The following is a 13238-nucleotide window of genomic DNA, read 5'->3' on the forward strand; positions in this document are numbered from 1 at the left end:
TACTCCCTGTTCACCCACGACTGAGTGGCCATGCACGCCTCCAACTCAATCATCAAGTTTGCGGACGACACTACAGTGGTAGGCTTGATTACCAACAACGACAAGACAGCCTACAGGGAGGAGGTGAGGGCTCTCGGAGTGTGGTGTCAGGACAATAACCTCACACTCAACGTCAACAAAACAAAGGAGATGATTGTGGACTTCAGGAAACAGCAGAGAGAGCAGCCCCCTAATCTACATTGACGGTACAATGTTGGAGAGGGTGGAAAGTTTTAAGTTCCTTGGCGTACACATCACGGACAAACTGAAATGGTCCACCCACACAGACAGCGTTATGAAGAAGGCGCAGCATCGCCTCTTCAAACTCATGAGGCTGAAGAAATTCAGCTTGTCACCAAACTCATTCACAAACTTTTACAGATGCACAATCGAGAGCATCCTGTCGGGCTGCACGGTAAGGCAGCTGCTCCGCCCATAACCGGAAGGCTCTCCAGAGGGTAGTGAGGTCTGCACAACGTATCACCGGGTGCAAACTACCTGCCCTCCAGGACACCTACACCACCCGATGTCACAGGAAGGCCAAAAAGATCACCAAGGACAACAACCACCCGAGCCACAGCCTGTTCACCCTGCTATCATCCAGAAGGCGAGGTCAGTACAGGTGCATCAAAGCAAGGGACCGATGGACTGAAAAACAGCTTCTATCTGAAGGCCATCAGACTGTTAAACAGCCATCACTAACATTGAGTGGCTGCTGCCAACATACTGACTCAACCCTATTCACTTTAATAAATGGAAAATTGTATCAACTTATCACTAGCCACTTTAAACAATGCCACTTTATGTAATGTTTACATACCCTACATTACTCATCTCATATGTATATACTGTACTCTATACCATCTACTGCATCTTGCCTATGCCGTTCTGTACCATCACTCATTCATATATCTTTATGTACATATTCTTCAACCCTTTACACTTGTGTGTATAAGGTAATTGTTGTGAAATTGTTAAGTTAGATTACTCGTTGGATATTACTGCATTGTCGGAAATAGAAGCACAAGCATTTCGCTACATTCGGCTATCACTCATTCATATATTTTTGTCCATATTCGTATTCATTCATTTACACTGGTGTGTATAAGGTAAGTTGTTGTGGAATTGTTAGGTTAGATTACTTGTTAGATATTACTGCATTGTCGGAACTAGAAGCACAGATGTATGTGACAAATAAATTAGATTTGATCCTCCAGCATGACAATACCACCAGCCATACTGCTCGTTCTGTGCGTGATTTCCTGCAAGACAGAAATGTCATTGTTCTAACATGGCCAGCGAAGTGCCCGGATCTCAATCCCATTGAGCACGTCTGGGACCTGTTGGATCGGGGGGTGAGGGCTAGGGTTATTTCCCCCAGAAATGTCCGGGAACTTGCAGGTGCCTTGTTGGAAGAGTGGGGTAACATCTCACAGCAAGAACTGGCAAATCTGGTGCAGTCCATGAGGAGGAGATGCACTGCAGTACTTAATGCAGCTGGTGGCCACACCAGATACTGACTGTTACTTTTGATTTTGACCCCCCTTTGTTCAGGGACACATTATACCATTTATGTTAGCCATATTGCGGTGGCAGGGTAGCCTAGTGATTAGAGCGTTGGACTGCAGGGTAGCCTAGTGGTTAGAGCTTTGGACTAGTAACCGAAAGGTTGCAAGTTCATATCCCCGAGCTGACAAGGTACAAATCTGTCGTTCTGCTCCTAAACAGGCAGTTAACCCACTGTTCCTAGGCCATCATTGAAAATAAGAATTTGTACTTAACTGACTTGCCTAGTTGAATAAAGGTTAAAAAACAAATGTCTGAGGAACTTGTTCTGTTTATGTCTCAGTTGTTGAATCTTTATGTCTCAGTTGTTGAATATTCCTACAAATATTTACACATGTTAAGTTTGCTGAAAATAAACGCAGTTGACAGTGAGCACGTTTTTTTTTGTTGTTGCTGAGTTTACATCAGGTGAAACATCTCACTCATCTGTTTAAAGGATGTGCATAACGGCAGCAACATTGGCAGCATTAAGACTACTGGTTTTCGGAATTTGCCTTCAAAATAAAAGTCTGCAATACAAAATCTAGATTTTTTTTCCCCAGCTTTGCATAGTGCATACTCTTTTAAAATGATGACCACACGGGGACTAATCTAAACTAAAGATAATTACTACTTTGTGTAAGATGATGAATATAAGGTGGAGCACATTGAGAAATAGTTGGATCTTAAGTAAATTGATAAAAAATCTATATATTTTATTTAACCTTTATTTAACTAGGCAAGTCGGTTAAGAACAAATTCTTATTTACAATGAAGGCCTACACCGGCCAAACCTGGACAACGCTGGGCTAATTGGGCCAATAATACTGTACTCTTTCTTGAATTTGTTCTGGATTTGGGGACGGTGAAAAGACCCCTGGTGGCATGTCTGGTGGGATAAGTGTGTGTGTCAGGTCTGTGTGTAAGTTGACTATGCAAAAAATTTGGGATTTTAAACACATTAACGTTTCTTATAAAATAGTAGTGATGCAGTCAGTCTCTCCTCAACTCTTAGCCAAGAGAGACTGGGCATGCATAGTATTTATAACGTCCCTCTGACTACAATGAAGAGCAAGACGTGCCGCTCTGTTCTGGGCCAGCTGCAGCTTAACTAGGCCTTTCCCTTTCAGCACTGGGCCACACGACTGGGACAATAATCAAGATTAGACAAAACTAGAGCCTGCAGGACTTGCATTTTTGGAGTGTGGTGTCAAAAAAGCAGAGCATCTCTTTATTACGGACAGACCTCTCCCCATATTTACAACCATTGAATCTATATATGTTTTGACCATGACAGTTTACGATCTAAGGTAACGGCAAGTAATTTAGTCTCTTGTTAAATAGCCACACCATTCATTACCAGATTCAACTGGTCTAGAACTTAAGATATGATTTGTACCAAGTACAATGCTCTTAGTTTTAGAGATGTTCAGGACCAGTTTATTACTGGCCACTCATTCCAAAACAGATTGCAACTCTTTGTTTAGAGTTTCAGTGACTTCATTAGCTGTGGTTGCTGATGCGTATATGGTTGAATCACCAGCATACATGGACACACAGGCTTTGTTTAATGCCAGTGGCAGGTCATTGGTAAAAATAGAATAGAGTAGAGGGCCTAGAGAGCTGCCCTGCGGTACACCACACTTTACATGTTTGACATTAGAGAAAGCTTCCATTTTAAGAAAACCCTCTATCTATTACATAGATAGCTCTGAATCCACGATATGGCAGAGGTTGAAAAGCCATAGAACTAGCTATGACGCTAGTTTTTGTATAAACTCTTTATTGGTAAGGCTGTCCAGTGCATGCAAGTGTACCCCCGATGCAATTCTGAAATCTATACATCCAAAGTGCGATTTAAACAGAGTTATACTTTTTTTGGGGTTCAAATTAACAAATTATTGTCTTTTTAAAATGTATTTATAATGTATTTAAATGGCATTATCTAGTCCAAATATGGCATGATTCCACTAGTAGTTACCTTTTTAAAACCCTTTCAAAATGGGACATTTATTTTGAAGGCGAGCAGTAAAATCCCCACTATTGTGGCCTAGTCCTTAGTGTCTAACTTCACACAGGTTCAGACACCTGAGATGGCGAACGACAACTGCGGTAATAAACAAAACACATTCGGTTCAGGCTAGTAGAGAGGCTGCGTACTGTTGTGTCAAAATAACAGCACATTGCAGAATCGGAAAAACCGACCATTTATTTCACGGTTACACCCCGCTGAAGATCTTCATAACCCCGTGTGTGATTACAAAGGGGGCCGACGAGGTTCAATTCCAAGCTGCTTTAGTTGAGTCTTCAGACTCAATTTGTTTTATGTGTCTTGAGTGAAAATAAGGAAAACATGACGGAGGTAAGGAAGAGAGGAGGAAAAGGAGGAGATCCCGACAGCGTTAGTGACAAGGTGAGAAAACTTAAACTAAGAAAACATATTTGAATCTCTTTCGTGCTGAAATGTGCTCCTTCGTTGCTAGGGACGTCGTAACTAGCTAATCCCGTTCCTCGCTAATTAGCTTAGTTAGCTATAGGTAGCTCATGTTCAGTCAACGTTAACTAACTTAAGTTTTCCGCGAGATAACTATGTGAATGTTACGTTATTAAATAGGGATTTAGTAACTGTATAACCCTGGTAAATTGTGCCATTTGTAACGAGTAATGTCTTTATTTAGTTATAACGAGTAATGATTTGTTAGCTAACATGCTATAATCGAGCTGCTGGCTAACCTGTCAAACCAGCTGACTCGGTGCTCTAGCTTAGTGACCCGACTGTTGTCAAAAAGAGATGGCCTTTCAAAACAAAGATCAGCTCTTTGTCTGACACAATCTAACCCAATGTTATATTACTTTCACCCCCCAAAATATAATATATAGGACGCTCTTTTTCTGTGCCTTGGACCCAAAGCTTAGGAGTAAGTTGCTTTTTCATTGGAAAGACATTCACGCTGTTAGTTTGACAGATAAAATACTATATATATATATATATATATATATGCCTGACTCCCCTGGGGTGGATTTGAGGATCTAGTCAAGGTTTTCTCCTAATCATTTACAATGTCTAATAAAATGAGGAGCAATTTGTCTAGGATGTAGTTAATAACATGATTATTATTATTATATTCCATTTAGCTTTTATCCAAAGCATCTTAGTCATGGGGGTGGCAAGTAGCCTAGTGTTTATAGTGTTGGTTGCTGGGTCAAATCCAGGAGCTGACAAGGTACAAATCTGTCATTCCTCCCCTGAACAGGCAGTTAACCCACTGTTCCTAGACCAGTTAACCCACTGTTCCTAGACCAGTTAACCCACTAGACCAGTTAACCCACTAGACCAGTTAACCCACTAGACCGGTAGACCAGTTAACCCACTAGACCAGTTAACCCACTGTTCCTAGACCAGTTAACCCACTGTTCCTAGACAATCATTGTAAATAAGAATTAGTTCTTAACTGACTTGCCTTGCCTTTATTTATAAAAGGTTTATAAATAAATAAATGTGTGCTGGAATTGAACCTACTACCCTGGTGTAACGAGCTATACCAACTGAGCTACAAAGGACCACATTTTTATTAACTTAATTCTTAAAAAAAAATAATAATAATCCGACTTGATTATGGTATTCTTAGACATGATGAAGAATAGTAAAGTGTAAAGTGGTAGTTATGAAATAGCTATGTTACATGGTATGCCTGCATTGTTATTAAACAACATGTCAACAACGTTGTGACGTTACAATCATTACGTTGACTACATGGTGGTGTGCACAGTTGGTACGGTTGAGGTGTCTCTGTGTAGCAATTAAACGGACAGGCCATTAAACAGCAATGACGTACATTACCATGGTAACTATTTTAAATAACAACAACAGATTGATAATGACACCCCACCTTGGCCCTGACCTCACTCTCCGAACATGTCTCAGGAGTTGGGGTATATATGTGTGTGTGTGTGTGTGTGTGTGTGTGTGTCTGTGTGTGTGTAAACTCACTTTTGAGAAATTGGAATATATATATATATTTTTCCAATTTCTCAAGTGAGTTTACAACTTTCAAAGCAGAATTACTATCCTATTGTTTCTCAACTGTTGTGTATGATAAACCATTTTGTAGCTCTGAATCTCAACTTTTTTAAAAATCCAATGTAAAAAATAAAAAAACAACCATTGAGTCACATATGCGTATAATACACCCTTGTACATTGTGAAATAGTACAAATAGCAGCACCCACCAAAGTATTCTAATGCACTAGTCACCCTCTGGGTCCTGATCAATAGTAGTGTACTATAGGGTGCCATTTGGGACCCAATCAGGATCTACATTACAGATTGTCCAGATCTAACGTTTTCATAGTCTTTAGGCCGAAAGATCCAGAGCTTCCCGAAACTTCTGCGCATGTACGAATCACTCAACAGCGAGCGGCACTAGGAAAAAAATAAACACCATCTGGCGCTAAAATTTGTTCACTGTACATCGTTCCAAACAACAATTTAGGCTACGTCAACACAACACGGCATATTTAATTTTTTATTTAACTTGGCAAGTCAGTTAAGACGGTCTTATTTACGATGGCGGCTTACCACGGACAACGCTGGGCCAATTGTGCGCCGCCGCCGCCCACCACGGCCGGATGTGATGCAGCCTCGGATTCGAACCGGGGACTGTAGCGACGCCCCTTAGACCGCTGCACCAATCGGTAGCCATGACGTAACATCTAAATGAAAGTGAGATCAAATGGTTACTATACAGAATGATGCCGCATGGATGTTTTCACCAGTAAAAATGCGAAGATTTACCATTCACGTTTGAATGCAGTGTTTTTAAATGTTTTTTTACTTACAGTAAGTTTATGAGATATATTCTGTTATGTAGAGTACTGTGATCGTTGTGTTCTTGCAGAGACTGTGTAAAGAGACTGTTCTCTAGGAGAGCAGAGACTGTTCTCTAGGAGAGCAGAGACTGTTCTCTAGGAGAGCAGAGACTGTTCTCTAGGAGAGCAGAGACTGTTCTCTAGGAGAGCAGAGACTGTTCTCTAGGAGAGCAGAGACTGTTCTCTAGGAGAGCAGAGACTGTTCTCTAGGAGAGCAGAGACTGTTCTCTAGGAGTGGAGCAGAGACTGTTCTCTAGGAGTGGAGCAGAGACTGTTCTCTAGGAGTGGAGCAGAGACTGTTCTCTAGGAGTGGAGCAGAGACTGTTCTCTAGGAGTGGAGCAGAGACTGTTCTCTAGGAGTGGAGCAGAGACTGTTCTCTAGGAGTGGAGCAGAGACTGTTCTCTAGGAGTGGAGCAGAGACTGTTCTCTAGGAGTGGAGCAGAGACTGTTCTCTAGGAGTGGAGCAGAGACTGTTCTCTAGGAGTGGAGCAGAGACTGTTCTCTAGGAGTGGAGCAGAGACTGTTCTCTAGGAGTGGAGCAGAGACTGTTCTCTAGGAGTGGAGCAGAGACTGTTCTCTAGGAGTGGAGCAGAGACTGTTCTCTAGGAGTGGAGCAGAGACTGTTCTCTAGGAGTGGAGCAGAGACTGTTCTCTAGGAGTGGAGCAGAGACTGTACTCTAGGAGTGGAGCAGAGACTGTACTCTAGGAGTGGAGCAGAGACAGTGTAAAGTAGAGAATAAACACGTGTGCAGAAGCTTCAGGAAGCTCACAATCTTTTGGTCCCGTGAACTTTAGAGTTGAATCCGCAGCCACTGCCTACATTTGTATATGGCTCTGGGCTATCCTAGTGCCCCCCCCCCCCCCCCCCCCCCCTTTGCTGCTTCAAAGGCTCACCGGGACCACTCCCTCTCCTCGGCCCACTATGGACTTGTGTGGCGTGTCTGTCAAAGGTTCTATCTGGTTTTATGTGTGTGGGTGCTCATTACACAACAGAAATAGTGATTCATGACATGATGTCGTCTGACCTGATTTAGCTCTGGGAAAGTGTGTCCCAAATGGCACCCTATTCCCATAGGACTCTGGTATAAAGTAGTGTACTATATATAGGAAATAAGATGCCATAGGACTCTGGTATAAAGTAGTGTACTATATATAGGAAATAAGATGCCATAGGACTCTGGTATAAAGTAGTGTACTATATATAGGAAATAAGATGCCATAGGACTCTGGTATAAAGTAGTGTACTATATATAGGAAATAAGATGCCATAGGACTCTGGTATAAAGTGGTGTACTATATATAGGAAATAAGATGCCATAGGACTCCGGTATAAAGTAGTGTACTATATATAGGAAATAAGATGCCATAGGACTCCGGTATAAAGTAGTGCGCTATAATAGGAAATAAGATGCCATAGGACTCTGGTATAAAGTAGTGCACTATAATAGGAAATAGGGTGTCATTTGGGACATGGTCCTCTATGCCATAGGACTCTGGTTATTTGTGTGTAATGTCTTTAGAGATGGTGCCAAAGTGGTGATCGGAAAGCAGCCCAGAATGTAGATTAGGCTGCCACAAGAGTCCCAGAACGTGTGCTGTTATGAGGTTATTACAGACACGCAGACCAGTTACCTGTTCTCTAGAGGTAGGCAGGCAGGCAGCTAACTGTTCTCTAGAGGTAGGCAGGCAGGCAGCTAACTGTTCTCTAGAGGTAGGCAGGCAGGCAGCTAACTGTTCTATAGAGGTAGGCAGGCAGGCAGCTAACTGTTCTATAGAGGTAGGCTGGCAGGCAGCTAACTGTTCTATAGAGTGGTAGGCTGGCAGGCAGCTAACTGTTCTATAGAGGTAGGCTGGCAGGCAGCTAACTGTTCTATAGAGTGGTAGGCAGGCAGCTAGCTAACTGTTCTATAGAGTGGTAGGCAGGCAGCTAACTGTTCTATAGAGTGCTAGGCAGGCAGCTAACTGTTCTATAGAGTGGCAGGCAGGCAGGCAGCTAACTGTTCTATAGAGTGGTAGGCAGGCAGCTAACTGTTCTATAGAGGTAGGCAGGCAGGCAGCTAACTGTTCTATAGAGGTAGGCTGGCAGGCAGCTAACTGTTCTATAGAGTGGTAGGTAGGCAGCTAACTGTTCTATAGAGGTAGGCAGGCAGGCAGCTAACTGTTCTATAGAGGTAAGCTGGCAGGCAGCTAACTGTTCTATAGAGGTAGGCTGGCAGGCAGCTAACTGTTCTATAGAGGTAGGCTGGCAGGCAGCTAACTGTTCTATAGAGGTAGGCTGGCAGGCAGCTAACTGTTCTATAGAGGTAGGCAGGCAGCTAGCTAACTGTTCTATAGAGTGGTAGGCAGGCAGGCAGCTAACTGTTCTATAGAGTGGTAGGCAGGCAGGCAGCTAATTGTTCTATAGAGTGGTAGGCAGGCAGCTAACTGTTCTATAGAGGTAGGTAGGCAGGCAGCTAACTGTTCTATAGAGTGGCAGGCAGCTAATTGTTCTATAGAGGTAGGTAGGCAGGCAGCTAACTGTTCTATAGAGTGGTAGGCAGGCAGCTAACTGTTCTATAGAGTGGTAGGCAGGCAGCTAACTGTTCTATAGAGTGGTAGGCAGGCAGGGAGCTAACTAACTTTTCTATAGAGTGGTAGGCAGGGAGCTAACTGTTCTATAGAGGTAGGCAGGCAGCTAACTGTTCTATAGAGGTAGGCAGGCAGCTAACTGTTCTATAGAGGTAGGCAGGGAGCTAACTGTTCTATAGAGTGGTAGGCAGGCAGCTAACTGTTCTATAGAGTGCTAGGCAGGCAGCTAACTGTTCTATAGAGTGCTAGGCAGGCAGCTAACTGTTCTATAGAGTGCTAGGCAGGCAGGCAGCTAATTGTTCTATAGAGGTAGGTAGGCAGGCAGCTAACTGTTCTATAGAGTGGTAGGCAGGCAGCTAACTGTTCTATAGAGTGGTAGGCAGGCAGCTAACTGTTCTATAGAGTGGTAGGCAGGCAGGGAGCTAACTGTTCTATAGAGTGGTAGGCAGGCAGGGAGCTAGCTAACTGTTCTATAGAGTGGTAGGCAGGCAGGGAGCTAACTAACTGTTCTATAGAGTGGTAGGCAGGCAGGGAGCTAACTAACTGTTCTATAGAGTGGTAGGCAGGCAGGGAGCTAACTAACTGTTGTATAGAGTGGTAGGCAGCTAACTGTTCTATAGAGTGGTAGGCAGGCAGCTAACTTTTCTATAGAGTGGTTGGCATGGAGCTAACTGTTCTATAGAGTGGTAGGTAGGCAGCTAACTGTTCTATAGAGGTAGGTAGGCAGCTAACTGTTCAATAGAGGTAGGTAGGGAGCTAACTGTTCTATAGAGGTAGGTAGGCAGCTAACTGTTCTATAGAGGTAGGCAGGGAGCTAATCCCAAAGCCTTAAGGTATGAACTTGGAACACGTCTCGTTGAAAAAGTTCACACACACACACACACACACACACACACTGACCTCCTTGACTTGTGTAGTAGTGAGTTAAATGGATTACCTCCGTCACAGTGGAGGTAAATCATTGTTCCTGTACCTGACCTTGTATGGGACTGTCTGTCTATTAGACTGTCCTCTGATTTAGGTTCTGTGGGGCTCGTGGGACCTACACAGCTTGGTAATGGATCCCTCGTGCAGTGATTTACTAGCCTGGTCCCAGATCAATTGGCTTCCTATGGCCATTGGCGAGACAGGACTTACATCGAGGACCAGGCTAGTATGAAATCAGGGAAAATGGATCTGTTCTCACTTGTATACATAGCAGCCAGCCAGCACTGTGCTTTCTTCATACACAGCCTTCACTGTGCTTTCTTCATACACACGCATACACAGCCAGCACTGTGCTTTCTTCATACACAGCCTTCACTGTGCTTTCTTCATACACACGCATGCACAGCCTTCACTGTGCTTTCTTCATACACACGCATGCACAGCCTTCACTGTGCTTTCTTCATACACACGCATGCACAGCCTTCACTGTGCTTTCTTCATACACACGCATGCACAGCCTTCACTGTGCTTTCTTCATACACACGCATGCACAGCCTTCACTGTGCTTTCTTCATACACACGCATACACAGCCTTCACTGTGCTTTCTTCATACACAGCCTTCACTGTGCTTGCCTTTTCTCAGCCTGGCTGACACTTTTTAATTAGGTCCTCAAGAGGCTATGTTTGAGTAATAGTATTAATTAGGAATTAATATTTTATCACCTTTTCCAAGTTTCAATACCAGGAGTCATTGTTTAAATGTACCTTTTATTTTACTAGGCAAGTCAGTTAAGAACCAATTCTTATTTTCAATGACAGCCTAGGAACAGTGTGTTAACTGCCTTGTTCAGGGGCAGAACGACAGATTTGTACCTTGTCAGCTCGGGGATTTGAACTTGCAACCTTCCGGTTACTAGTCCAACGCTCTAACACCTAGGCTACCCTGCCGCCTCTACACTCTAACCACTAGGCTACACTGCCGCCTCTACACTCTAACCACTAGGCTACCCTGCCGCCCCTACACTCTAACCACTAGGCTACCCTGCCGCCTCTACACTCTAACCACTAGGCTACCCTGCCTCCTCTATGCTCTAACACCTAGGCTACACTGCCGCCTCTACACTCTAACCACTAGGCTACCCTGCCGCCTCTACACTCTAACCACTAGGCTACCCTGCCACCTCTACACTCTAACCACTAGGCTACCCTGCCGCCTCTACACTCTAACCACTAGGCTACCTGCCTCCTCTACACTCTAACCACTAGGCTACCTGCCGCCTCTACACTCTAACCACTAGGCTACCCTGCCGCCTCTACACTCTAACCACTAGGCTACCTGCCCGCCTCTACACTCTAACCACTAGGCTACCCTGCCACCTCTACACTCTAACCACTAGGCTACCCTGCCACCTCTACACTCTAACCACTAGGCTACCTGCCTCCTCTACACTCTAACCACTAGGCTACCTGCCTCCTCTACCCTCTAACCACTAGGCTACCTGCCTCCTCTACACTCTAACCACTAGGCTACCTGCCGCCTCTACACTCTAATCACTAGGCTACCCTGCCTCCTCTACACTCTAACCACTAGGCTACCTGCCTCCTCTACACTCTAACCACTAGGCTACCCTGCCACCTCTACACTCTAACCACTAGGCTACCCTGCCGCCTCTACACTCTAACCACTAGGCTACCCTGCCGCCTCTACACTCTAACCACTAGGCTACCCTGCCGCCTCTACACTCTAACCACTAGGCTACCCTGCCGCCTCTACACTCTAACCACTAGGCTACCTGCCTCCTCTACACTCTAACCACTAGGCTACCTGCCGCCTCTACACTCTAACCACTAGGCTACCTGCCCGCCTCTACACTCTAACCACTAGGCTACCCTGCCACCTCTACACTCTAACCACTAGGCTACCCTGCCACCTCTACACTGTAACCACTAGGCTACCTGCCTCCTCTACACTCTAACCACTAGGCTACCTGCCTCCTCTACACTCTAACCACTAGGCTACCTGCCTCCTCTACACTCTAACCACTAGGCTACCTGCCGCCTCTACACTCTAATCACTAGGCTACCCTGCCTCCTCTACACTCTAACCACTAGGCTACCTGCCTCCTCTACACTCTAACCACTAGGCTACCCTGCCCGCCTCTACACTCTAACCACTAGGCTACCTGCCTCCTCTACACTCTAACCACTAGGCTACCTGCCTCCTCTACACTCTAACCACTAGACTACCTGCCTCCTCTACACTCTAACCACTAGGCTACCCTGCCCCCTCTACACTCTAACCACTAGGCTACCCTGCCTCCTCTACACTCTAACCACTAGGCTACCCTAACTCCTCTACACTCTAACCACTAGGCTACCCTGCTACCTCTACACTCGAACCACTAGGTTACCCTGCCACCTCTACACTCTAACCACTAGGCTACCTGCCTCCTCTACACTCTAACCACTAGGCTACCTGCCGCCTCTACACTCTAACCACTAGGCTACCCTGCCTCCTCTACACTCTAACCACTAGGCTACCTGCCCGCCTCTACACTCTAACCACTAGGCTACCCTGCCGCCTCTACACTCTAACCACTAGGCTACCTACTCTAACCACTAGGCTACCCTGCCTCCTCTACACTCTAACCACTAGGCTACCTGCCGCCTCTACACTCTAACCACTAGACTACCCTGCCGCCTCTACACTCTAACCACTAGGCTACCCTGCCGCCTCTACACTCTAACCACTAGGCTACCCTGCCGCCCCAATTCATATTTATCCAGAGTGTCCCCCGGGAAACAAGACTTTAGAGAGTTTAAAGAGTTTAAAACCAAGATGTGGTCACTGTGCCATGGTTGTCCACCAATGAGATCAGTGCCTCACCATCTTTTGTCTGCTCGGTGGCACCACTATGGAAAGATTTCAGGGCAAATTCAACTGATTATTTAGAATTTAGTAATGATAGTTATTCTATACTTGATCGCCAATGGCATTGTTGTTAATTGCAAAACGGGCAGGTTTTTTTTTTTTTTTACGAATTCCCGAATGTTATCATGTTCCTGAATTCATTGAGTGCGCTTCAAAAGTAGGCTATCTGGACATAAAGCGTGTTCAGGACGCTCAGAGCTATCTGGACATAAAGCGTGTTCAGGACGCTCAGAGCTATCTGGACATAAAGCGTGTTCAGGACGCTCAGAGCTATCTGGACATAAAGCTCAGAGCTATCTGGACATAAAGCTCAGAGCTATCTGGACATAAAGCGTGTTCAGGACGCTCAGAGCTAT

The 13238-nt window shown here is 44.9% G+C and overlaps 1 protein-coding gene across 1 annotated transcript in view; it reads left to right on the plus strand.

Moving 5' to 3' along the window:
- The first annotated feature begins 3640 nt into the window (after positions 1–3640).
- Positions 3641–13238, plus strand: part of LOC110525165 (phosphatidate cytidylyltransferase 1) — a 72928-nt gene continuing 63330 nt past the window's right edge. The window contains exon 1 of the mRNA XM_036979228.1: positions 3641–3997. Within this exon, the coding sequence (XP_036835123.1) occupies positions 3938–3997 (60 nt within the window). The 5' untranslated portion in view covers positions 3641–3937. The remainder of the gene's footprint in view (positions 3998–13238) is intronic.

Source organism: Oncorhynchus mykiss, chromosome 6 (genome assembly GCF_013265735.2).
Source record: "Oncorhynchus mykiss isolate Arlee chromosome 6, USDA_OmykA_1.1, whole genome shotgun sequence".
NCBI classification, from domain to species: Eukaryota; Metazoa; Chordata; class Actinopteri; order Salmoniformes; family Salmonidae; genus Oncorhynchus; species Oncorhynchus mykiss.